This window comes from Bacillus rossius, chromosome 1 (assembly GCF_032445375.1).
Source record: "Bacillus rossius redtenbacheri isolate Brsri chromosome 1, Brsri_v3, whole genome shotgun sequence".
Classification (NCBI taxonomy): domain Eukaryota; kingdom Metazoa; phylum Arthropoda; class Insecta; order Phasmatodea; family Bacillidae; genus Bacillus; species Bacillus rossius.
In genome coordinates, this window is record NC_086330.1 from 268,359,116 (window position 1) to 268,384,770 (window position 25,655).

Sequence of the window (25,655 nt, forward strand, 5' to 3'; positions counted from 1 at the left end):
GGTTGGATTAATGAGAAGGCTTTTGTGAAATAGTTGCATAATTTTTAGAAATTTAGAATTGCTGTCCGATGTTTGTTAGTTCCCTTCAAGATTTCGAATTATGTGAGCGAAATTCGATTAGCATCATTTTCTTGCCCAGTCACACGACTCACAGACTCCTGTCTGACTCCAGACTGGTATTTTTTAATACTTTGAAAACATTTTATATTGAAGCGTGCAACAAATTTGTTCAGCAACATGGCGGGGAAATAAAATAACAAAATTTAACTTTGGAGGGAATTTTCAAGATTGAGTGGTCACAGGCAGCCATGTATAGGATTGCTGAGAGTGTATTCACGTCTATATGGATTTATCCTTTATACAAGTTTTCATGATCTCTTGCGTACTCTAGTGAAAAAGGTGCAACGAAGAAAACGAACAGCAAGGAAACAAAAAGCTGAATTACTTACTTCCCCAGAATTCATTGCTGAAGAAAAGTCTAGAAAGTTATATAATGACAGAGAGGAGACTGTGGAACATAGTGAAGCATGTCAAAATGAACAACAATAGAAGAAAACTTGCACCAAGAGAATTGATTGATGATGACTATAGTCCCAGCAGTTCTGAATCCGCAGATGAAGAAGAGGACACGGCATGCTGTTTCTGTAACCTGAAGTATTTAGATCCACGATCCATCGCCAAAAGAGACTGGATACAGTTCCAAGAAGGCAAAGAACTTTGTGTCGAAGCAGAAGGGAAAAAGTCATTTGTTTGTGGCAAATGTTTTACTTAAACTGACAAAGTTAAACACGGAAAATTTAATTTACTAACTTTGTTATAAAAATGTTGCTTTTATTACGACCAGTCTTACATTTATGAGAGTATTTTTATTTGTAAATGAGGTTGTAATTAGCATTCTGTCTATCTGCAATTTTTGCTCCTTAGAAACCTTAAAACAGTGAACAATTTGATTGGTTTTTCCCGTTAAGTATTCTATGTAGGCCTACACTTAAAAATTTTTTTTTAAATGTAAATGCGTTGTTTGTAATTGCAGTTTCTTTTTGTATTTTTTTTTTACTATTATATGTTAAGAGTGTTTACACTACAGAATTTGGCTTAATTTTTTATTTGTTAACTGGAGCAAATTTTTTTTGTAAAATTTTCATGTTGAGAATATTATGTCAAAACTCTAATTTTGTTTGTGTCTCTATTAAATAAAGTTTCGACAAATGATAATTACTTTTTTTTTATTTTGCATATTTATATTCTAGTTATTTTTGCTGACCCGATTTACTCTATTTAGTGACCCCATTCGCCATTAACCTTAAGCGAATAGGGTCACTTGCTGTATTTGATATATTATCTCGTTGCTTGGAAAAAAATATTGTAATAAAATTTGTTTTGTGGGTGTAAACTGTAATAAACTAATAAAAATTTCTTCTGATAATATAATTTTATATATTTTACTTTGGTGTTATAAATTGATTGTTTTGCATTTTGTGACCCGATTCAGACCACATTGCTCTACATATACTACGCCGGACTGCGAACTTCGAGTCCTGTGTTCCGCCGTGAACGAGGTATACACACAGGCGGGGAGTTACGGGATGTTCCAGCTGCGCCTTGACGAGATTTGCAGTTTTATTTTTTGCTGACACAAAAAAAAATTCTTTACTTTTACAAAAGGTTCCCATGGAAACCATTTGCCAAGAAATAGTTTTCAATACTACAAGTAAGATATTACAACTTTGTATAACACATTACTATGGTTAGTTTTGCATATATGAAATACGTTTTTTCGAGATAATACTGAGTATTTCGTACGATAATTGGCATGTAATTGTATATTTTATTTGATGGTTCATTCAAACATATTTTTTTTAACCATTGTATAGTTAATTAATATTCAGTAATGGGACTTTATTTTGCTTTATTATACTTTTTAATGAACGCAGTTAATAATGGAAAGCTATTCAGGGTATAATTTACAAATTAATTTAACTATTGGAAGTACCGGGACAACACAAAGCATGGGTAATAATCCGAACCCAGTATTTCTGCAAATGTTCTTTTCATGTATATGTACAAATTTACAAATATCTGCAATTTTTCATGAATATTTATGTTCCGCTCAGAGAAGCAGACGGATACATAGACCACTGGTCCCATTGTTGATAATTATTGTGAAGTGAGGAACGGCCACAGGCTGGAAAGGTCGAGGAGACTAGTTCCTCGACTACTGCGGTTCTGAAGGGTTTCCTTTGTGCGCTCCAGACAATAGGCGCGTCCTCTAATGATCGACTTGGAGAGGGCGCTAGGACGAGGTCGCCAGCTGTCGAAAGGGCGCATTAAGAAGGGCTGCCAGGCCGTACCTCGCTCTAGAGTGATGACGACTCGGGGAGAGAACAATGGCCAATTGGCAGCGGGCGATTCCGTGGTTCGTGGTGTTTCTTCTCAAGACTCGGTCTCACCCGCCACGTTTGCGATTTGTTATTACGTTAATTTAAGGGGTATTTCTAACATTTTTACTCAATAACTCCCATGCATTTGTTGCTCTGCCACAAATATTATCTACAGATATTCACTTAGTGTACCTAATATCTGTCGAAAATATTTGCCGCAGAAGAACAAATGCAAGAAAGAAATGTGTCGTGTTACGTTTTCAGAAATTGCCCTTAAATAAAAAAACATGGCAAACAAAATGTAAAACAAATCAACATGCCGGGTGATGCCGAGCCTGAAGGGGCCCACCTGAGCATATTTGTGTTGGTGAGGCGGGTGATGAGTGCGACGCTCGATGGTACTCCTAGCGCGGAATCGCCTCTAAGCGAAAGGCTCTGAACTGGCGCGCAGTCTTCTTGTCGTTCTCAGGCCAACTATGAGATTTGAGAGGTAACCATAACTTTATAGGACTGATAAATGAAGATAAAGATGTGATGAAAGTCCCGTGAGTGCTTTCAACAGTCAGTGCTGGGAGTTACATGACCAAATTTTATTTTGGGGAAAAAAAAAGCGTTTTAGCTTTTTTCACGTGTCTAAAAATACAGTTTGAAAAAGAAATACGGAAACAGAACTATATATTTGCCATGAGCGTATTCTTAAATGCCTTTCGTAAACACAGACCACTCGGATGGACATCTTGAGCAGTTTTCAAATCACGCATGTTCTTCTGAAGCTCTGTGTCCAGGCAGACGGGCCCCGTAAGGCTACGATCACCCGCTATGTTAAATTTTTGAAGTGAAAATTCCGATCGCATGAGAGGAATAGTTAGGTACGTGGTGGGGGAACCGGTGGAGGAGGAGAGTTCTTCAGCAGTGACGCCTCACCAACGCACTCACTAGCGGTAGAATAGGAAGACAACAAGGGGAAGATAGGTATGTAGCGTAGCGTGCTATATGCCAGATGTAACGGCCGGAAGGGGAGATAACAGGGGAGAGGTAGAAATGACGCAGCAGTGATGCTACGGAATTCTTGTAATGTTGCTTGTGTTGGTCTACTCCTCAGTTTACGTAACGGCTAACGATTGACCATATTTCTTTTATTTTATTAAAAGTATCTACAATTTATTTATTCGTGTGGAAAAGAGTTATTGATTGGTGCAAATAACTTTATGAGTATCATAATTTTTTTTTGTGAATAGCGCCATTGAAAATGTAATAAATTTATCCCTATCTGCACCTAATAAGTAAGAAGTTTCACTTCTGCCGCGTGTGGGCTCCACGCGCGCAAGTTTTTCCTTAATCTCAAATGTTTATGCAGAAATATTACAAAAATTAATCCATATAAACAATATTGTTTGCAATACAGAGCTGTATTAAACTGGAATATTAACTTGTAGTGAGTGAATAAGTTGCAATTAGCCAGGCAAACATTTTCAGTCTGAGTAAATGCTTTTTTTCTCTCGTAAATACATATAACAAATAGTGTATAAAACAATATTTTATGGAGAACAACAAATTATATGCTTATACACGATGAGTATAAACTTAACCAAAAAGTTTTAACTGCATATTCATCACAAAAAAGTTAAAAGCATTTATGTGATTCACCAAGGCTTGGTATACGTTTTAGAATTTGCAGATGAACAACTTATTTATTACAAATAATTGATAAAGTACTTAAAATGGAACACTATGCGTCTGGATTATGTTTAGTTGAACAAAATGAAAAAAAAAATCACCTCGTGTTGTTGCACTTAACCCTGCCGTTTTTGAAAAATTATAGTATACAATTTAGAACGAAAAACTGACAACGCCTGCTACTAATGCAACACGCATTACACACAGTATGCCAGGGCTACTACGAACCAGGGGCACCTGTGAAGGTATTTTTAAGAAAGATTTTATGAATAATAAAAATTTATTTTGACATGTGAATTACCAGTGCGCCCTTAAAAAACAAAATTTTACTTCTGCGTCACAAACATTTATGGATAATTATGATGCTACCTCTAGTATTTCAATGTAGGTAATCATTGTACAACAGCAGGTTTGTTTTGCTTTAGTTGTAGAGCTTTGTTTAGTTAAACATTTCTCAAACATTTAAGTTTCTATCTCAAATACTTTTATCACTTGCAATAAACTATTTGATTATGTAAATGTTTAAAGTAACTATCCTTGGGAAGAACTTTAAGTCACAACTATAGCAAAATTTTTCAACTTAGTTTTCCGTGAGGAACATACAGCCGAGCTTTGTCAAATTCTGACTCAGCCTGTGTAGTTAAACATTTGAAGAACTGTCCTTGATAATAAATGATGACGCGAAAACACAATAATCCAAAAAGGTAGGCTAGGGCACGCCTTAAGACGATGATTTTCCCCTCCTCCCCCGCTTGGTGAGAATGCTGATAGGCCCTCCGTTTTCGGAGAAAGAAAAATGTCCACATATTCAAATTTAAAATATGACTTTTGGTCTAATTGTATAGGATGACTATGAAATCCAAATTCCACTTACTCAGTGACTGACTCTGAAAATTTAAAATATAAAATACTTTGATGGGTACAGAAGAGGTACATAGGTTCAACGAAGGTCGCAGAGTAACACTGTTATATATGTACTCTCGTGATGTGTAATTTCTACTGCATGTTCAGCCACAGTTAAAATAAAACAAGTTTATTACCGGTATCCCTGAGTAACTCTGAGTCATCAAATAACACTACACCAACACGGGCACTTTATACTACACAACAAGCACTAAGAAAGGATACCTCGCGCCCTGCCTGTACGAGTAGTGGGAGAGGGTTCTACCTGTAGACGTCCGTAACGAATCACGGGTCTCCAGTTAGTGTTGAAGTCTGTGCTGTTGGAAACATAATATATCATCAGGACTTTTATGTTACCTTTTAATTGTGTGAGGTTTCTTTTGTCGATGTATCCTTAAAGCCAGTCTGGTGTTTGCTTAGAGAAGACTCGGCGAATGTCAAGTTCCACCTCAGTTACGATCTCTTCTGGCAATATATAGTCGAAGTTTCCTTCATCGTATTGTATAAAACTTTTTTTTTTTTTAAACGGATCAAACGTGCATTCAAAGATTGTGTGCACGTACCTGCTTCCAGTTTCTGTGATCTTATTGCTTATGTGCTATACGTATCACGGACCCTAAAATCCTTCGTCTCCACTGAAAGTTAATTTTATTAGTTCGTCCTCACTTCATTTTGCTAATTAGATCTTAAGTCTTAAGATGGGATATAAATCAGTAACTAGCGGCATGTACATATATTTTTTTTTTTCGAGAAAAGATTTCGAGACCATCTGTGTGATAAAACACTATAGCATAATCTGGGTTCCGCAACGGGTTGAGTTTATTTCAGTTACACGCTCACTGTCGGAAGTAAATGCGTCCTGATTGGCCCAGCCAACCAAGGCAGTGGCTCATCTCGCACACGGCCGCCAATCACAACGAAGGAACCGCTGGTTCTTACACTACTTATTGTAGTATAATTAACTGTCAGAATTCCTCCCCCCCCCCCCCCCTTTCACAAAATAAACACCAATTCCTACCAACAACAATATTGCGCAAACTATGTAATCCACTCGCGCACAACTATAACAGAAGGAACAACAATGCAGCAGCCAATCAACAAGTGACGCACGCCTGAATGTGCAATGTACACTGAAAACGAAAATTTTGCATGTCTCTACATGTAACCGATATATGGTCATCGATTTTTCGATATTTGCAGAGTGAGACATTGCATCGATATCAGCGTAGCTTAATTGTATCACTACAATATTGGTAAATAACTTGAAAGTTCTTGTTGTGCTTACTATTTTGTCCTTAAACCCCTATTTTTTTTTATGTCTCTTGAAATAATATTTGCGTGTTATCAAAAAACTTACAAACAATATTTCTGCTTATTATCTAAGACGTCAAATAAACCTAAAATAAATTAAATATTTTTCGTAATAAAATTTATAAAAATTTTTAGTTTTAAAATAACTTCACTATTTACACCCCCCCCCCCCCCCCACCCTCCCCACCATATTCTGTACAATTTCACCTATTATCCAAACCAAATTTCCCCTTCGCTATATTTTCTGTATGAGTCTGAAGGTAATTTGTGCAAAATTGTGGTAGTTGTTACGTAAAGTAAAAAGTTATTTTTTTTACATTTGTGTAAAGCATGTGCGGGGTGTTAAATAAAATACTGACCTTGAGGGTCGCTTGCTCCGGCAGCTCCATCTTCGAGGAACACCGACTCTGTCCTGGAACAAAATTGCGCCCTTTGTCTCAAGCCTCGTTTACAAAAGACTCATGCCAACAAAGACACTTAAACCGGATTCACAGCACTCGGGAACGAAACGTGAAAGGAACGCCACCACAAACCACAGAGAGAAAGATGCGAATGGTTAACATTAGAACCAAGATTAATTCAAGGATTCAGGCTTAACTTACCAATACATAATAAAGCGATAACTGGTCGTTAACAATATCGCATCATTTGGCGGGTTACGCATGAGTACTGTAAAATAGGGTGGGACTAAGGCTTGATGGATTGTTCTTAATCATCGTCATGAAGATTATAATGCTAGTCAAAACGGAAATGGAAATTTTTGCTAAAAAAAAAACCACATTTGTGCAGTTGGCTGTAATTACACGTCTAGGAGCCCAACTTATTGTGCAGGAATAGAACCTACGAAGTCAGTGTCGTCATTTTATTATACATTTTAAAATTATAACATACATTTTCTTTTTGTTATTTTTTATTAAATAATTAAATTTTCCTTTGACAATTCCGAACTGTGTACTATGGACTATGTGGCGTAAATTTGTTTATTATTAAATAATGTTTTTATAATTTAAATACTGTTTAAGCATTTTTGTATGTTTTAGTTATAAACGACTTCGTGGTGTCAAATTTTGCCTGGTATGTTAAATATCATCTGTCAAAGCTCATAGCTCGCGCCTGGAGCTTAAATCTGCTCTATGGGCATTTCAAGCCACCGAAAGTTTTGGGAAACAAAAAGCAAAATTTTCTCTCAAATTGGGCGTTTTCCTTTGAAAATGTGAAATCCTAAGTAATTTTGAGGAATTCTGAATTCATTTGGAAGATCGAATAAAAAAATGACTTCTGGTTGTACCCGATTCGCGTAGGTAGTAAAAATTTATTGGTTTAAATGCATTCAGTATATAAATCATAATATATGAGTTTATAATAATTATTTTTAATACAGAAGTCAGTTAAGTACAGCAAATAATTATATAAGCTGAACGATTTAAACTCGTTAAACGAGTACTGAAAGAAATTTTTCTTTTTCTAACCTCTGCCGTAAACAATTAAAATACTAAAAGACCAATGGCCACAAGTACAGAGGCAGTGTCCTTTCAAGATGAGAGTCGTGGATTCGAATGAGAAATATTTAACTTATTAAAAAAACCATAGAAGCCTTTATAAGGACTAAAATAAAGCGATTTTTAGGATAGTGTTAGCCAATACCGAAAAATATATAAAATATAGTGGCCGACTGACTAGCAAACTCTTGTTCACAGCCAATGAATAATCGGAAGGATTGCGAACATAGAAGACGAAGGCGTCCGATCATAGGCATCGAGCGGCGAATAAGGCCAACATGACCAAGTCCTTACTAATATCAAGCCGACAAGCCAACAAGCCATCAAACCGTAGTCCCATAAGAAATACATTGTCCCAAAAGCAACTATTACACACTACTCATGTGATTTGGTAATCACTTGTTTTCCTTGTTTATAAATAGCTCAAGGTGTAACTGTTGTGTTAAGAGCACTGAAGTTTAATCATTAATGTGTAACAGATGCATATTTGCTTCAAATCCACTTTTCTACCAGGTAAAGTCGAGAAAAATTTATTTTTCTAACTATTATTCACAACTAAACACTGTTATAACTTATGCAAATTTTTACTCTCTCGAAATTACATAAATTACTTTACATATTGTATTTATATCTATTAAATTTAACTACGAGGCACCATTATGAGAAGGTTTCGTATCGCCGTTTTGCACACGTTGAACCAAGAGCATACTTCTGATTCGCTGAACGGGAAGCGCGCGTGTTTCAGACGGAAATAAGTCACGTTTCCAGAGTTCTGCTGTCGTCTTGTCAATTGTGCGGCGCTGCATCTTTTAGCCTGGGTTTATGTTTCCAGAAGTCTTTAAAGTCACGTTCCCGGACTATTGTAAACCGCCTTAAGGGTACGAGGTACCGAACTGAAATACGGCTTAGTTTCAACCGTTTTTTCCTTTAACCTTTTTGATGTTAATTGAAGATTTGGATCTCTTAGAGCATAGTATTAAATTTAATGAAATGACTGAAGTTAAATTTTACTGGTTACTACAAATATATTCCGTGTGGAGCCATAGTAAATTAATATATTATAATTCTTTTTTTATAAATAGAACGGAAATATTAATGTAAGATTAAAGATATTTATAAGTTTGTAAGTACATTTACATGAAAACAATTGCATCACCTCAAAATAGTGTTCTCAGTAATATTAGGTTCGGATTATTACCCAGGCATTTATGCTTTATGTTGTAATAGTACCTCCGGAAGTTAAAGTTATTTGAAAACCGTTCCCTGAATAGCCTTCCATTATAACTGCGCACATTTATTAGCATGATACAAATAAATTAATCCAAATGGTTGAATATTTTATTATCTTTCATATGGCTCAGAATAATCATTATGTTTGAATGAAACATCTATTAAAATCTAAAATGATACGCCAATTTTCGTAAGATAAAAAACATTATCATCTCTCGAAACACGTAAGTAGTATAGGAAAGTATGTCCGGGGACAGGCTTAAGGCTGAGGATGAAGGATTGTCGACCCCATCTTGGACCCAAATACCTCAAAAATGACTCAAATATGAATCAAAATGACTCAAAATTCCTATAAATTCCCCTATTTCGAGGGAAATATTTCCGCTTTGAGGGAAAAATTTCCCGTTTTATTCCTTAAAAATTAATAAATTCGAAATTCGAAAAACTTCAAAATACTTTTGTTTTAGAAAGAACTAAATTCCCTAAAAATGGCTTAAGAGTCCTAAAAGAAAGCGGCCCCAAGACCATCAAGGTCACGACCATTTGCTTGACCTTAAACATAAAATTCAAATTCTTTAATTTTTGACCAAAAAGTTCCGAAAACAATAAATTTATAAAAATATAAAAAAATTGCTTTCTTCAAATGTTTAGTTACTTAATCGATTTCGGTTCTTGGTTCAATTCTCGTCAAGAGTAAACATGTAATTAATTAATAAAGAAAATTAAAAATATTCTTAATAAAAAATTATAAAAATTACCTAGATCACACCCGTCATCTTGAATATGATGTAACCACTGAAGTTATAGTTACGGTCGCCATCTTGAAAATCCGTATTTTTTATACTAGAAAATAAGAATAAATTTAAAGTTAATAAAAAAATTATATTCATTGAATTTAAAAAAAATTATGTCATCTTGAATAAAGAAATAATCGTTGCACATTTCGGTACGGTCGCCATCTTCAATTCTAGAAATATTGCAATTTTCATTACGCACGCCATCTTAGATGTGTATGATGTCATTATTGCACGTTAAGTTACGGACACCATCTGAGATTATGTCACGACCGCCATATTGAAAATGCATAATTATTATAAGATTTTAATATTAAAAAATTTTAAAAAATAAATTATCAAATTAAAAAAATTAATAGGTATATTAAATTCTTCCACGGAACACTCCGGCAGACTGACCCCCCACCACTAATGCCAAGGTACATATATCACCAGCTAGTATGATGTCACGTCTGCCATCTTGTTTTCGTCTGCTAAAGTGCACTGCCACAATGCTAGTTTAATTTTAAGCCACTTGAGTGCAGTAACCATTTATTATTACCGTGGGTGGGCCCCCAACTTGTAATTTGGAATCCGTCTTGAAAATTCTTAGTTGATTAATTATAAATTCGGGAAAAAAAACAAATTCCAACTAAAAAAACTCTTTAATATACTGATTGATCCGATCGCTTCCTGTCCTTGGTTCTATACTTGATCGATGCAAAAAAATATTTTATGTAAAATATACTTATTCCATAAAAAATATTCAAAATCCTAAAAACAGCTTAAATTCCTCTACTACCAGCCTCTAGTAAGCTTATGATGGCAATTTAACCGTCATATTGTAAATTCTGTAGGAGCCAAAGACTCTTGGAGCCAATGACATTTGGAGCCAATGATTGGTGAAACAGACTGTTGGAGCCAAAGACTTTTGCAGCCAAAGACTCTTGGAGCCAATGATTGTTGGAAACAATGACTTTTGGAACCAAAAGACTGCTTGATTTAATGACTGTTAGAGGCATTATATTGTCTCGTAAAATTGGATATTGCATCCTACTGAATTAAATATTCATGAAAATGTACGTCCTTTTCGTTAAATGTACGTAGTCAAACCTGTATTATCGTTTCTTATTAGTCAGAATGTATCACACAAAGTTAAATTTTTCGTCCAAAAGTTTTTACTTTTAGTCAAATGTGTCTCCTCTGTTTGTGTTTGTGTCTGTGGGATGTTCATTGCGTGTACTGTTTGTGTTTGCTGCGTGTTATTTGCATGTCATATGTGTTTACTGTGTGACAATTGCATGTCCAGTGTGTGTTATTGTGTGTACATTGCGTGTTCATTGCGTGTAATGCGTGTACATTATGTGTCCAGTGTGTATAATTGTGTTTGCATTGCGTGTCCTGTGTGTAATTGTGTGTACACAACGTGTCTAGCATGTGTAATTGTGTGTACTTGGTGTCCTCTGTGTGTATCGGTTGTCCATTTTGTGTCCAGTTCTTATATTACGTGCCCATTTATGATACATTTTTTCAGTGAGCTTTTTTTTAAATTGTGTTTTGACTCGTGTATTATAGTAAAGGTTGTTTTTCTTTTGACTACCATAATATTCTACTGGTTGCAGGTTTGTAAGCGAGTCCCCAAACGGTGGGACTTTAAGTTTTTTACTGTTTGCGGTGGTGTAAAGATTACCTATTTTGTTTCATCTGGGCATAAGTCGCGTAATTACCTGTTCTTGTGAACTCTATGTCATCTTTACCGTCTTCAACGTCGAACTCGATGAAAGTTGCACCATCGTTGACGTCAGCGTCGACGAAGGTGGCACAGATCCCGTTGACAACGTTGACGAAAACATTAGAAGAGACTTCAACAGTCGTGGTACCACCAGCAGAAGAGGGCTTAATGACTACAGTGCTGGCTGCAGAGGAAAATTCGATGACCGACGTTTCGTTGCTGGTGGAGACTTCAGTAGTTGGTGATTCAACAACTACTATTGAGCTTTGAATCCGTTATTGTGATAGGATATTCTCAAACAACAGTAATGCTCGAAAACACGAGAAGATAGAATGTGCTAAGAATCTAACGCGCAAAATTTTGAGCTGTAAAAGGTGTCACAAGCAATTTGCAAGAAATGATAAGTTGAAAAGACACTTGAAGATATGCAAAGGTCCTTCTGCGCGACAGAAAGTAAAGGTTTTGTTACAACAGCGATTGATTGATTCAATTGAGAGTACATTAGCAATTGGTACAACTGCAGCAATATCAGTATCCGGTTCGGGTCTGAATGATTCGTCTTCACCAATTAGACATCCTTGCAGCTACTGTAATATGACGTTCGCATTTTCTCATGATGTACGAAGATATAAGTGTGGCAAATGTTTAAATAATCCTTCTCGTACGAAGTTTGCTGCGATGAGTGCTATGTTGGTTTGCATGTATTGACAGTTTACGATGGTATGCGATAAAATGTATAGGTGAAGTCCGTGTGCCTACTGATGAACTACCTGTAGTTATTTTGATTCCTCTCTTTAGATTGTAGACTTGTATGGGTACCATCGCAAAAACTGATGTTCAGCAACCGTATGCGATGAGGCCTAGACATGAATCTAAGACTCAGACTGAGCTCAGTGCATTACAGGTAAATGATAACGGATTTCACTTAGCAAACTCTGGATTTTGTAGAATGTTAAAACACTGCTATTATCTAAAAACGGTTAGTGAGTAGAAAGACATTTGTACTTTTCTTGACGATATTAGGCATAATATTATCAATCAGCTTACTGATAAAGTAGTTACATACGGACCTTTAAAATAATACTTGTGGTTGGACAGTGTATTTTGCAAACCCAATTCCGTTCGAGGACAAAGTGAAGAAGTGTTTCTTCAAGACAGTGAATACTCCCATTTAATATTCCGATGATGTGAAGCAGTCTGTTAAACACAATATCGAGAAACTCTGTCGGGAAGAAAAAAACTATGTAGACAAAGGATCTGGCTGGTCTCTATCTTCAGTAAACCGATTGTAGCTACGAATTAGTCAGTTAAAGCTAATGCAGAAATTAATGTTTATAAAATTGCTTACTTTAGAATGTTCTTGTAGTAGAATAGTAATTATGTAATAAAATTTACATGTTAAAAAAGTGTTTTTTTCATACCTGTCACTTCTATGTAACATTGATGAGATATTTAATTTCAATTTTGTTTGCATTTATTAAGGTTCAAACCGAAGAAGGATATCGATCGACTAAATTAGTAAAATAATTGCAGATTTGTTTATTGAATTTGGAAATTTTTTGTGAATTTATAGACAAATAATTACGAACTTCCAAGATGTTGTCCAAATTTCAAGATGGAGTGAGCCACAGTAATAACAAATAATTTCTTCACTAGAGCAGGTAAAAATTAAACTAACATAACGTTAGCGCACTCTAGCAGACGAAAACAAGATGGTGGCCTCCAGCGGACGAAAACAAGTTGGTGGATGTGACGTTTTACTATCTGGCGATATATATATATATATATATATATATATATATATATATATATATCTTTTTATTAGTGGTGGGAGATCAGTCTGTCGGTGGCTTCCGTGGAGGAAAGATCTGTCGTCATATGTTTTGCTCTCATCGGGTTGGAACCAAGGACTCCATGGTGTAAGTGCATTTTTAAATAATAATATATTAAAATTTGATTAATTATATTTTTATAATTGTTAAATCTTCTCCCATTAAAATTTGATAATAATTATGCATTTTCAATATTGCGGTCGTGACATCATAATCCAAGATGACGGCCATAACTAAACGTGCAACGATGATATCATACACATCCAAGATGGCGGGTGTAGTGAAAAGTGCAACCTGGTTCAAGATGGTGACTGAAACGAAATGTGCTATGCTGCCATCTTTATTCATATTGAATTAATTTCTTATTAAAATTTTATTAATTAAATTTTTATTAATTTTAATTTTTTGTTCCCGATTTTATAGCATAAAAAGTACGGATGTTCAATATGGCGGCCCAAACGATAATTGCAGCGACCAAGTTATGATTCAAGATAGCTGGTGTGCCGTAAATTGTTTTATTTTTTTAATTGTTACTAAGACTTATTTAATATATTGTTAGTAAATTACATGTTTATTCTCGAGTGGAATCGAAACAAGGATCGAAACCTATTAAGTCACCAAACATTTAAGTAGGCAATTTGTATAGTTTTTATTTTCGAAATATTTTGGACAAAAATTAAAGAATTTGAATTTTATGGTCAATGTCAAGGTCAAGGTCATTACCTTGGTGGCTTAGGGGTGGATTCTTTTTAGGAATATTAAGCCTTTTTAGGAATTTTGGTTCTTTTCAAGGCAAAAGTCTTTTGAGGTTTTTCGAATTCCGAATTTTTGAATTTATGAGGAATAAAACGGAAAATTTTCCCTCAAAACGATCATTTTTGTCCCTCGAAACAAGAAAATTTCAAGGAATTTTGAGTATTTGAGTCATATTTGATGAATTTTGAGTCCAGGATGGCCGCCGTGACGTCACACTCCAAATTGGCGTTGACAATACTCCATCCTCATCCTTAAGCCTGTCCACGGAAATATTTCCTATACTACTCCCCTTTGTGACATATATGTTTGAATAGACAAATTATAATTATATTTTATATTTCCCTCCCGAAATAAATTGTGTCCGCCACTGAACAGGCCTGTGACAAGTTTACGAGGCAGCAGTAACCAGACTTCATTCAGTACCAGCAACATTCTAAATAATTATTTAATGGTGTTCACAGTGTTATAAACTAGCTGAAACTGACCCCATACCAATAGAATCACGATTATTTCGCAGTTTCATTGGGTATAAAAGTGGACTTGAAGCACATAGACATCTGCTTCACGTTGATGACTAGAGCGCTCTTGGCACGCACTGGACGTCTCGGAGCCAGTTGTAAACAAGGAGAAGAGCAGGCTACCCAATTACATGCAACCCGCCAAACGATGCGATCTTGTTATCGACCAATGAGCACTCGAGAAAGGCGTGATTATTTACGGGCAAGTTGAGTCCAGCCAGGAGTGAAACGAACCGTCAAAATATACAAATAAAAAAATATGTGAGCGTGTCTTTCAGTACTCGCCAGTGATGTGTAAACATCTAACCTTGGTAACAAGCAAACTCATGTGTTCTCATGTTGCAAATAAACTTATAATACGAAACTTGGATACGCGAAATTTAAATCATAATCATTTAAAATAATGACGAGCGTGGTAAATAAACTGATAAATAAAATAGTCGCTTAAACAAATATAACAAATTTTGTGGATGCAAATCACACACATACTTTCTGCACCCACCGCTAGAATACACTGCCTGAATCGTAAACGTTGCTCGTCACCATCAAACGCAGATATCAATTAGCAGCACGAAAAAATTGGAAATTTTAAACTATTAGAAACGACTCCGATAAAACCCCAGCTTTGGATCTGATTTTCGACAAGGAAGTTTATTAAAATACTGCTCATCTTGTTGAAATTCACTAAAAAGTTAATAGAATTAAGTTTCCGTAACCTTTAGAAGTTTTAATTCTATAGCATTATTAAAATATTCGCCTGAAACATTTTAAAACACATATTATAACACTAATTATGTGTTTATCTATTTTGGCTTAAATGACTGAAATCGTTTTGTAAATATTTCGTAAAAACAATTTAACCTTATTGAGCTGATTCAACTATATTATATATTGTTATTAAAAAATGTAAAAAATTTCCAGTGACGAGATTTGAACTACGCCCTTTCAAGTTACCATGCCCGTGATCTACATATTTGCTAGCAAGCCTCTTGAGAATGTGGAAGGAAAATATGTATTATAACTATGTAATTCAATTTACTTAGGTATTTTAAAATGTGTGATTACTTTTTACTATGACTATTTTAGTTTACCAAGTACATTCCATTATAGTTTCACTACCATAACGTTTCATTTGGCACACCAATACGTTTGATATGTACCCTAATGTTTACGAAAGTGACTATGTACGGCTTTAATTTGCTACATTTGGATCCGCCATCTTTGTGACACATTTCCGTTCTTCGACTTTCGTTACACTTAAAATAAATTACTCATACTAAATGCCGTACACCGAGAACTAAGACGTTTACACATCAATAATCGTTGCTCTATGTATTAAAAATCGTGGTTGCTACAACCATTCATATACCTTACTGCATCTAACTTAATATTTGTGTGAAAATATTTACGTTTTTCGTTAAAAGATTTCATTGCCTGTAATATGGAGTGGTTAAAAATAGTAAATATATGGAGCAAATTAGTAGGGGTGTGTTTTTTTTCCGTAGAATAATCTGACAGTTTCATAGAATGTATAAAGATATGCCCGCGTCAATGGTTACTTCCTTGTAGCTGGTGACCGTCTGCAAGGGAAGCCATTGCTTTATTTGGTAAAAAAAAATCAGGAAGTATTTGCTTTCCCACAGAGTTATTGTTATTCATGTGCCGACAATAGGAGTGTTCCTGAAAGATATTCGATAATCACGAAACAAAGAGTATTTTAAACACAGTTGTTCTTCAAATTGTTTCACGAAAATTACATGGCCCTTCACTTTTATGGCTATATCGTCTTATGTTTTTACCACAACTTCATCAAGTAACAATCTATGCATGTGCTTTATTTTACGAATAATGTTTTAGAAACATTTTTGCGAAGTAAACTTTTGTGAAATATAGATGAATATTATTTAACGAAACGCTAAATACAACCTTCAAAACGTTTACTAAAATGGCCATTTATTTTGCCTGTAGTTTACGCAAAACGAACACACATCAGCATCCTTGCATACACTCAATCATCAGTTCTATAGACGTCTGTGTTTCACCGGTAAATTGCACTGTTTATAAGATATCTAGATACTCTGGTAATGTTTGCTAAAATTGTTTCCATAATTGGCTGTAATTTTTAAAAGCTGCTTCTCTTAACTTATTGCATCCGTGTCTAGTGTAGTGGTTGAATCCATAGCGATTTATTGCAACTCTACGAGATAATTAGTTGTGGTAAAGAAAGTATTAATTGTACACTCTATGACTATTTTGGTAAGATTTCAAAGTATTTTATGAAAGTTATTAATCTGAAAAGTCTATGTCCTGTAACTTGTCTCGAATTTGACGGTTATCAAAGTTAGTGTCAGTGGTATCCGTTTTCAAAATGCCTCTTACAGAGAAACACATAATGTTTGTTTACAAACATTGACAATCACTTCAAGTTGTTTACACACCTTTTGAAGGAAAGACATTGGCAGAAGCATGCGTAGAATACTAATTTTTTTACTGTCAAATTTGAGACAAGTTAAATTATACAGTTAAATTATAGACCATACAGTTGTATGAAAAATTTGCCATTCAAAAGTGGTCTCTTTTATTTTAGTTTAGAAAACGTTCCAGTTCATAGAAAATATACTATAGGTATATATAAGGTAAGTTTCCCATAAAATTGTAATATGAACAACTTGCATATTGCTGTTTCCGAATAACTCCTTAAGGAACCCTTTAGCCTAAATTATCCTCAAAAAATGCATCTTAAAGAATGTCAACCATGCTTGTTGATCTTCCTAATAGTTGCAATTACCCTTACGGATTCGCCAATGCAGCCTTATATGGAAGGACGAATCTTTGATGGGCTTGTGGAGCTATATTTTAATAAATATTTACCAAAAGTGTTTTGATTAGCGGGCCAACTGACTTTATGCTCTTCAAAGCTCATCTATAACTGTTAGATGATTAACTTGAAAGATTATAACATTAAAATTGTCTGAAAATGAACGTGGGAAATTTGTAATCGCAAACAATTTACTCCCAAAAAAAGTGCTCCTTGGTTGACATACCAGATTGCGTTAATGACAAAATTATTTCGTTTAATCTCTCACGACTAGTTTCCCACTGAATGCAGTCTTGAAACCAAAGGATCTTTGGGTTAAAGGCCTTGCCTACCTGGGCAAACATACTGTGTGCAGAGCTTCGGAAAAAATAATCCTGCGATTTAAAAAAAAAATGCTCAAGATATCCAAGTGGTGTCTGTTGCGAGAAACATTTAAAAATACGTTGAGAGCGGAGTAGTTATATTTCCGTATTTTGTTTTTAAAATATATTTTTATGCGAGTGAAAATGGCTAAAACCCTTGTTTTCAGAGTAATGTTTATGCATGAAACATCAGGTATAGATTGTTGAAATAGCTCAAGGGACTATAATTAATGCTTTAACTTCATTCTCTTGCCATATAATTCTATGGTCACCGCTAAAATTCCATATGCACGACGAGAAGACTGCGCGCCAGTTCAGTTTTGCGCTTAGAGACGACACCGCGCTATAAGCACCAGCGAGCGTCGCACTTATCATTCCGCCTAACTTATTCACACACCGGACTACGCGGATCCTTAAGACGGGATCGGTAAAAAAAATCGAACTTTTACTATTCAGAAACAGCAATTTTGTTTATGAGTGTTACCTGTAATAAACTGATTTTGCAGTGCATAGGTGGCTATTGAGAGACGTATGCAGGATGTATGTATGCATGTATTTAGGATTGGGACTTAAATGAGAGAGAATAGTCACGAGCTATCGGTGGGTAACGAGGATACTAGGATTCACTTATCTCGAGCCAGATGCCCAATAATACACATTCGTGCATCTTTTCATTTTTGATGTGTAACATCGGTATACGGCATTTGGTAAGATGAATTTCGTGAATGCAACGGAAGTCGCATGGGAACTGAAATGTTTAACCACAGTGATACCATCTGTGGTGGATGGCGCGAACTTAAGTTCACAAAGACAAAGGGAAACATATAGTTTTAACTGTTTAATGAATTTTAATAAGAAAGGTCAGTATTTTAACAAAATTCACTATCGTAAATCAGGCCCAAAGCCGGGGTTAAGTATTTTTTCAAGCTTTTTTCACTTTTATCGGAGCCTTTCCATAATACCTATAGTTTAACATTCCGCTCTGCAAATGGGATGATTCTATAGTCGACGTAGCTACATCGGCAGCGAATTCTAGCAGTGTGTGCGGTAACTATGTGTGGTTCACGTCCAATAATTTAGTTGAGAACACAATTTGCGTATTTTTATCACGCTCTACTTATTTCAAAGAAATCTACGTTGAATTTCGTGTCCGAGTTTCGTATTTTAAGTGTATTTGCAACATGAGAACGCATGAATTTGCTGCCGAGGTTAGATATTACACATCTTTGGCGATTACTGAAAGATCCGCACGCATTATTATTATTATTGAATGTCCTTTTGTTAAAAAAAATATAAGGAGGTAAGTTTTCAGGTTAGGTCAGCACCATTAAAAGTACTCTAAAATCGTTGAGATGTATGCATTGCGGGTGTTTTTTTCGACCGCAATGTTACGAGAAGGGGCAAGCGGCCAGCTTCGATCAGTGGGTCAGCTGATCGCCGGCTCCCCGCGGGTGACGGGCCTGTGTTTGTCTCGGGGGTTATTTCGAGCCGCGCCTCCGACAGCACAGCGGCCGCCGCAGCAGGCGGTCCTGCAGGCACGACGCTGCCCCGCGCAGACCGCGGCACGTCGCAGCGCGCGTTCAGACAACTGCGCATTGGCAGGGAATTCCACCACGCGCTAGGCTTCACACACACACTCACTAACCAATAACAATACATTTACCGACTATTCACCAAATAAATTAAGACTTCTTATTGTTATGAACAATTGGATATTTACTTTACTTTCTTTGAATTATTTTTACAATGAAAAGTATGGTGTTAAAACAATGTCATGGACATGTGCCATTGGTGGTTTACACTGATTGTAAGAGGATGTACAAAAAAATATGAAAATATAAACAAACGTAGAGTCAATATCAACTGATGTCAAATGTTGCACGCCTGAACAGCACAGATAATTCCGTGGAAGGAATTTAGTCTATGCGCCGCTGTTTTTTCCAATGTTGTATTTTTGTTTGTATTTACTGTTATTGTTACTACTGTCTCGTCGTTTTCAGTCCACTGTGTTTGTCTGTAAACAAAACTTTTCTGTCTCTATTATTTCCACGGAGTTAACAGTGCTGTCTAGGCATGTAACACTTCACATCAGCTGATATTTGTTTGTTCTCCGTGTGTTGTATTCATCTTTGCTGTCCATTCTAGAGGTTTTTTTTCCCATAACAACCAGTCTAATCCACGAAGGTTTTTTTTCAATAGGCCACGTATTACACGCGAAAATATTGACCGACAATATACGTGTTTCGTGATTAGTTGAGTCTCTTTCAGGCACATGCCCACTGTCGGCAACACGAGTCCCAGCAATTCTGCGCGGAAGCAAAATAATTCTGAACCTCCTGGACAAATAAGGGAATCACTTCTCTTGCAGACGGTCGCCAAAAATAAAATTGGCGTAGGCAAACTTCGTTGCTATCTAACATAACACGAAAATTAGCCTGTTGCCCAAATGAGTTTGGCGTCCACTTTCCTAAGCCAACGAAGAACTCTCGTTTGCGAAAGACATGAACCCGTCTGTTCGACGTCACGACTCTATGGTTTACCTCCGCTGCTCCTGAGGAAGGCGGGCACGAGTCTGCGAGGCATGGCCGACGCGCGCGCGCTCTCCCGCTGCACGCGGCAAACTACTGGCGCCGCGTGCTGAAAGCCCGTCCGCAGCCACACCCCCACCCCTCCTGCTCGTGGCGTCGCGTAGGAGTTTCAGAATAACTCCAGCGGCCGCGACCGGGGGAGAGAACCGTCTTACTCGGGGCATCAAACCGTATTCGAGTTATATTGAAGAAGGTAGCGGTAGGAGCTACACCCCCAGGTGTTTATTTGCACATAGAGGAAACCCTGGTCACAGAGGAGATAAGAACCAGAGGCGAAATCAGCTGTGCACACCCGAACTCGCCGTGTTGACACATCGTAGGCTAGCCTCCATTTTTGTGGCAAGTATAATTATGGCGTTGGTATAGCGTTTTAAACTTTGGGATGCTGCAGAGATCAGTTTTATGAAAATGAATGAGGTTCGTAAACGTTTTGGAGCCACTTGGTGCTCGGCACCAAACTGTTCAAACAACAGTGGTCAACCTGAAAAAAGAAGCTTCTTCAGATTGCCTAGAGATGAAATACTGTAAGTAAAAATAACGTGTCAACCTAGTACCTGTAAGTTCTGCAATGTTGATTCCACAACTTGCAAAATGTGGCTGTTACTTTCCTTCCATTTGTTATCTTAATTATCAGTAATATTTTAGAGTGTAATGTGGGTTTGTTAACTTATGCAGTAAACGAATATAGGAATAATCTCGATTAAAATTGGCCTGGCGTGTTAAAATAAAATAGCTGCTTATAGACCTATAAGTGTTCGAGTAAAACCATCAGAGTGCTTTAAAACATAAGTGATTGACTAAAATTTTCATTTATATGTACTTTTTTCATGTGGGTACATAGTGTTGAGTAATGATTTCATTAACATGAAACGTAATCAGTTCGGTTACCTAACCTGAGGTAAACCTAACCAAACGTAATTGTAACCCTAACAAGTAAAAATTTGCAATATAATAATATTTATAATAATAAAAATTTGTTTACCTAGCAATTACGCTAGCATATTTAATTTTACCAATGCAAAAAAAGGGCAATAATAAAAAAATTGAGTAATATTAGGTGGATGTCTAAAGTTCCAACCTCATAGTGTTACAACACGAGGGATTTTCAAAATCACCAAGGAACAAGTTTTGGACTACCTTATTTTGAATGATCCCAAACAGTAGGCCCTAATGCTCATCTTACATACTAGACAAACATAAGCCTAATATTAAAATAATTGACTACCTACCGCTATAAAAATAACTTCGACAAATTAATTTACAGTTGTTCATCACATTTCTAAAAGGGATTAATTTTTTGCTTAGAGTATTCTTGTGTGGCTAATAAATGAAATAATGAGCATTATGTTGAATCGTGTTGTTATTCAATATATTTATGAAATGTCTGCCTGTAGTCTTTGTAGGTTTTTTTGTATTTAGTTTCATAAAGCAAATATGGAAATGTAACTGTTTGGTTTAATTTTACTAGGTGCAGGAAATGGGTTGTTGCATGTAGGCGTGCCGACCTTGATGATAAAAGTTCAGCATATCTGTACAAGAACTGCAGAATATGTAGCGACCACTTCGAAGAGAGAATGTTTTTGAACGATTTGAAGAACAGAAGACATAGTCATGCTGTCCCCACCCTCTTCAACATACCAAATCCTCCTCCGCGTATTTCTTCTACAAGAAGACATGTGAAAAGGAAGATGGAATGTCATGAACTCGGGTCTGTTGCAAGTAAGTATTGCCTTTGTGTCATGATTAAAAATTTGTAATTGTAATGAAATAGGAAATAATACCATATATGTCTTCATTGTTCCTCTAGAGATGCTGTAATGTACTGAACTTAGTGTAGGCTCCTTATAGGCTAGAGAGTACAGGGAGTAGTGTGGGTGTTTATATATTTTACTGAATATCTGAAACTCATGCCATTACATTACACACAATACACATGAATGCATAAACAAATTTTGTCAAATTTAATAGTTAGAAGAAACAAAAGGATGAGCAATATAAAAATAAAAAGAGGTAACTTACAATAAAATAATTAAAATTTCTGTAGTGAAATCTTACAATTTTGACGTCAATATGTTATGCATGTTGTCAATGACCTAAGTTAATTTACATTAGCTGCTAGTAACTTAATTTGTAGATGGATCAGGACAACTATAATTGCCATGTTTTAATGGGAACCTGCACCTGTCATTGTTATGAATGTTGTTTTCAACCAATGAAATCCCTAAATCTATTAATTTTCACTTCTGGGATACCAGTATTACTATTATAAAAGATTACACTTGCAATTGGGCTACAACCAGGTGGTGAGTGATCTCGTTACTATCCCCACAGTACCAATCCTCCAAACCCTACCTAAATCTCTCAACCTCCTTCACATTTACCAAATCCTCCCACAGAATATTCTACTCCCTCTCAGTCCTCACAAGCATAGACTGTCTAACCCTTACTGTTGTCCTCCACGCCCTCTGTATATTTTCACTGTTGTTCCTCTTCCCTTGAGCATTCCTGCAGTTAGTTTACGTGCCAAACCTTCCTATCCACCTTCACCATTCGCCACCTTGTACAGCTTAATAATTCTCTACTCTCCTCCTGTCCTTCAATGGTTTCCATCCAATTTCATCCCTGCCAGCCTAAAGTGCAACATGAATTGCTTTTCAAATATTTGAAAAAAATTAATAAGCAACTATAGCATCGAACGAGGTGTTGCTGTGATAAACTTATTACAATAACTTAGAAAGTTTCATGGAAGTTGCAATTTTTTGAGATTTGTAATAACCTCAAACTGTGAAATGTGGAAAGTAAAATTGTCATATGTAATTTTTTTTTCTTTCTTTTTTTTTTTTTCAGTAAAACTGAAACTTGCGTCAGATGATGAAAGCATTTCCATGCCTTGCAGTTCTGTTGCAAGAAATGATGTGGGTGTGGAAAGTGCAGCAGAAATCCTTCTTTCACTGTCAAAAACATCAGGTATTACCAGTAAAAAATTATAGCAGCTCAATATAAGTTAAGTGGTGCATTAATATTTGGTGCAAACATTTTGGCACACAAAACATGTGATACTAAATCACATAATTTTAAAAATTGTTTACAAAAATGTTGGTTAGTTATGCATCATGTCCATTCTTAACGGAAAGAATTGAAGTTGCTTACAAAACACAAGTTAGCTACAGTTATCAGTTTAATTTACCTTCAAAAAATTACTAATGGAAATTACTTAACACATTGATAGGTGCTATCCAAACTTTGTTGTTTTTTTGATAAAGTGCCTCTGTCAGACTGCAATCTCTGTTCTACTAGAGCAACCATTGTTGTTGTATTTTATTTCATAATTAATTTGAGTGGTCTACATGCTTGCCTATGCTGCAGTAAGTTAGGTAAATATTATGCGTTGGTGTGTGTGTGTGTGTGCTCGATGGTAATTGGGAAGCATGCCTCTTTGTAAAGACACGTCTCTCTTTTGACTTTGCCAATCCAAATGAGGTTACTGTGTGATGACTCATCTGGTGATTTGCTGGTATAACCCCAAGACATGCGATACTTAAAAACATTCAATCAATGGCCTAGTAGCACAGCTGTAAATGTGCACATAAGACGTAACGCAAGTTGTTGCAACATTAATTTTACAAAAACCACTGTCTTTACATATCGTTACCCCAAGATATATTTTGTATTATGGTGATAGAAATGCTACATTTGTACTGTCCAGACCCAGAGAATATTTGAGGATGAAATGTCACATATGAATAGTTGTTAACACTGTATAATGTTTCATATTGTGTATTACAAACTTACATTTGTGTTCCAGGATTGCCAGAGACTGTGCATGTTAATGAAGCTTGTCCTGAGAGAGTAGAAGATATTCAGCCTGTTAGAAGGGAATCTTTGGGGTCACCTGTATATTCTCCAAGGAAGAAATTGAGAATGCTGGCTAGCAAGTGGAGATCTCGTGCTTTACGTCTAAACAGAGCAGCATACAAACGTAAAAGTAAACCTGACTATCAGGCTGCCCAAGAAGTTCATTGCAAATGTTGTGTGAGTAACCTTCCACATATGCTGCAGAACTTTCTTGCAATGTTCAAGAAAGAAGAAAAAGTTATACATTCACAAGCTGTAAAAAAATTCGCACTCTCTGTTCATTTCATAAGTCCACAAACTTACAAGTTTGTAAAATATTACCATCATAGCTAGCCACTTGTCTATAATTGCCAACCATGTTATTTTGTTAGGACTGCTAAATATTTTTGGATTTGCCTAAGCGAATTCAACTGTCTTACATTCAACCATTCACTCTATATTTACAGATTAATACATATATAGTAACTAATTGGGGCAATTCAGTAAACAATAACAATATTTTTATTTTTTAGAAATAAAGATCTTTGAATCCTTTGTTACAAAACTAAATATGAATCTTTTCGACAATTCTTTAAGAAATTGACAATATCTTATAGATGGAGGACTGGAGGATGTAATTGTATACATGAGTTCAGGTGTTATTGTAATATCATATTGGCCATAAGTTTCCTACTTATGTACTTTATTTCTTGGAATGCATATTTACATAACTTCTGTTTGGTGAAATGTTGATTTTGTAAATAAGTTGCAAAAATGCTTAACGTTTTTTGATAATGTGTATATTGAGTCTGGATAATTTACTATAAGAATGGTTTTAGTTGCAGTGTTCACAGCATAAAAAAATTAATTTTCAATTTTAATACTTCTGTTTAACCTAAATGTTTTCTGTGTTGAACTGGGTTTTGTTATTGACCTCTTGATATTGTATGAACTTTATGCTTTTATTTATTAAGTTAAAGTGCAAATAAGGTGGTTCAATATAAATGTATATTTAGAATGTAGTAATGTGCAATTGACTTGCTCCATACTGCAAATACAGGGGTCAAATGTAGTGAACTAAAATAAAATAAAATAAACATCTTTCTTTCAACCTAATTGTATATTGTAACAAAAGTGTTCATGTTTGTTTCTAACTCGTAATAGCCTGCCATGTGTAATCATCTTGTATGTTCTCCACCTGGAGCAGAATGCTGCTCAGGGAGATAATTGTAACTGTGCTATATTTCTGCATCTAATCTTGAGAAATAAATAAATAAATAAATTAGGTATGTCATATAGCCACTTAGCTCACTACGAAACAACATAGGTTCAAGTAATATTTGCCAGGTGTTTCAAAATCTCAGTAACTTTCCAGTAGCATTTTATGGAAATTAATTTCATTTATATTGGAATAAAAATTTATCTTCAATATAAATAGCCT

General features: G+C 35.6%; 1 protein-coding gene across 1 annotated transcript in view; it reads right to left on the reverse strand.

The window, feature by feature from the left end:
* The window catches only part of LOC134527584 (calcium-binding protein E63-1), a 136,080-nt gene extending 115,649 nt beyond the window's left edge, over window positions 1–20,431 (reverse strand). Inside the window, exons 1-2 of the mRNA XM_063360398.1 lie at window positions 20,333–20,431; window positions 6,632–6,684 (exon numbers count right to left, since the gene is read on the reverse strand). Of these exons, the coding sequence (XP_063216468.1) occupies window positions 6,632–6,684; window positions 20,333–20,375 (96 nt within the window). The 5' untranslated portion in view covers window positions 20,376–20,431. The remainder of the gene's footprint in view (window positions 1–6,631; window positions 6,685–20,332) is intronic.
* Window positions 20,432–25,655: the final 5,224 nt, after the last annotated feature.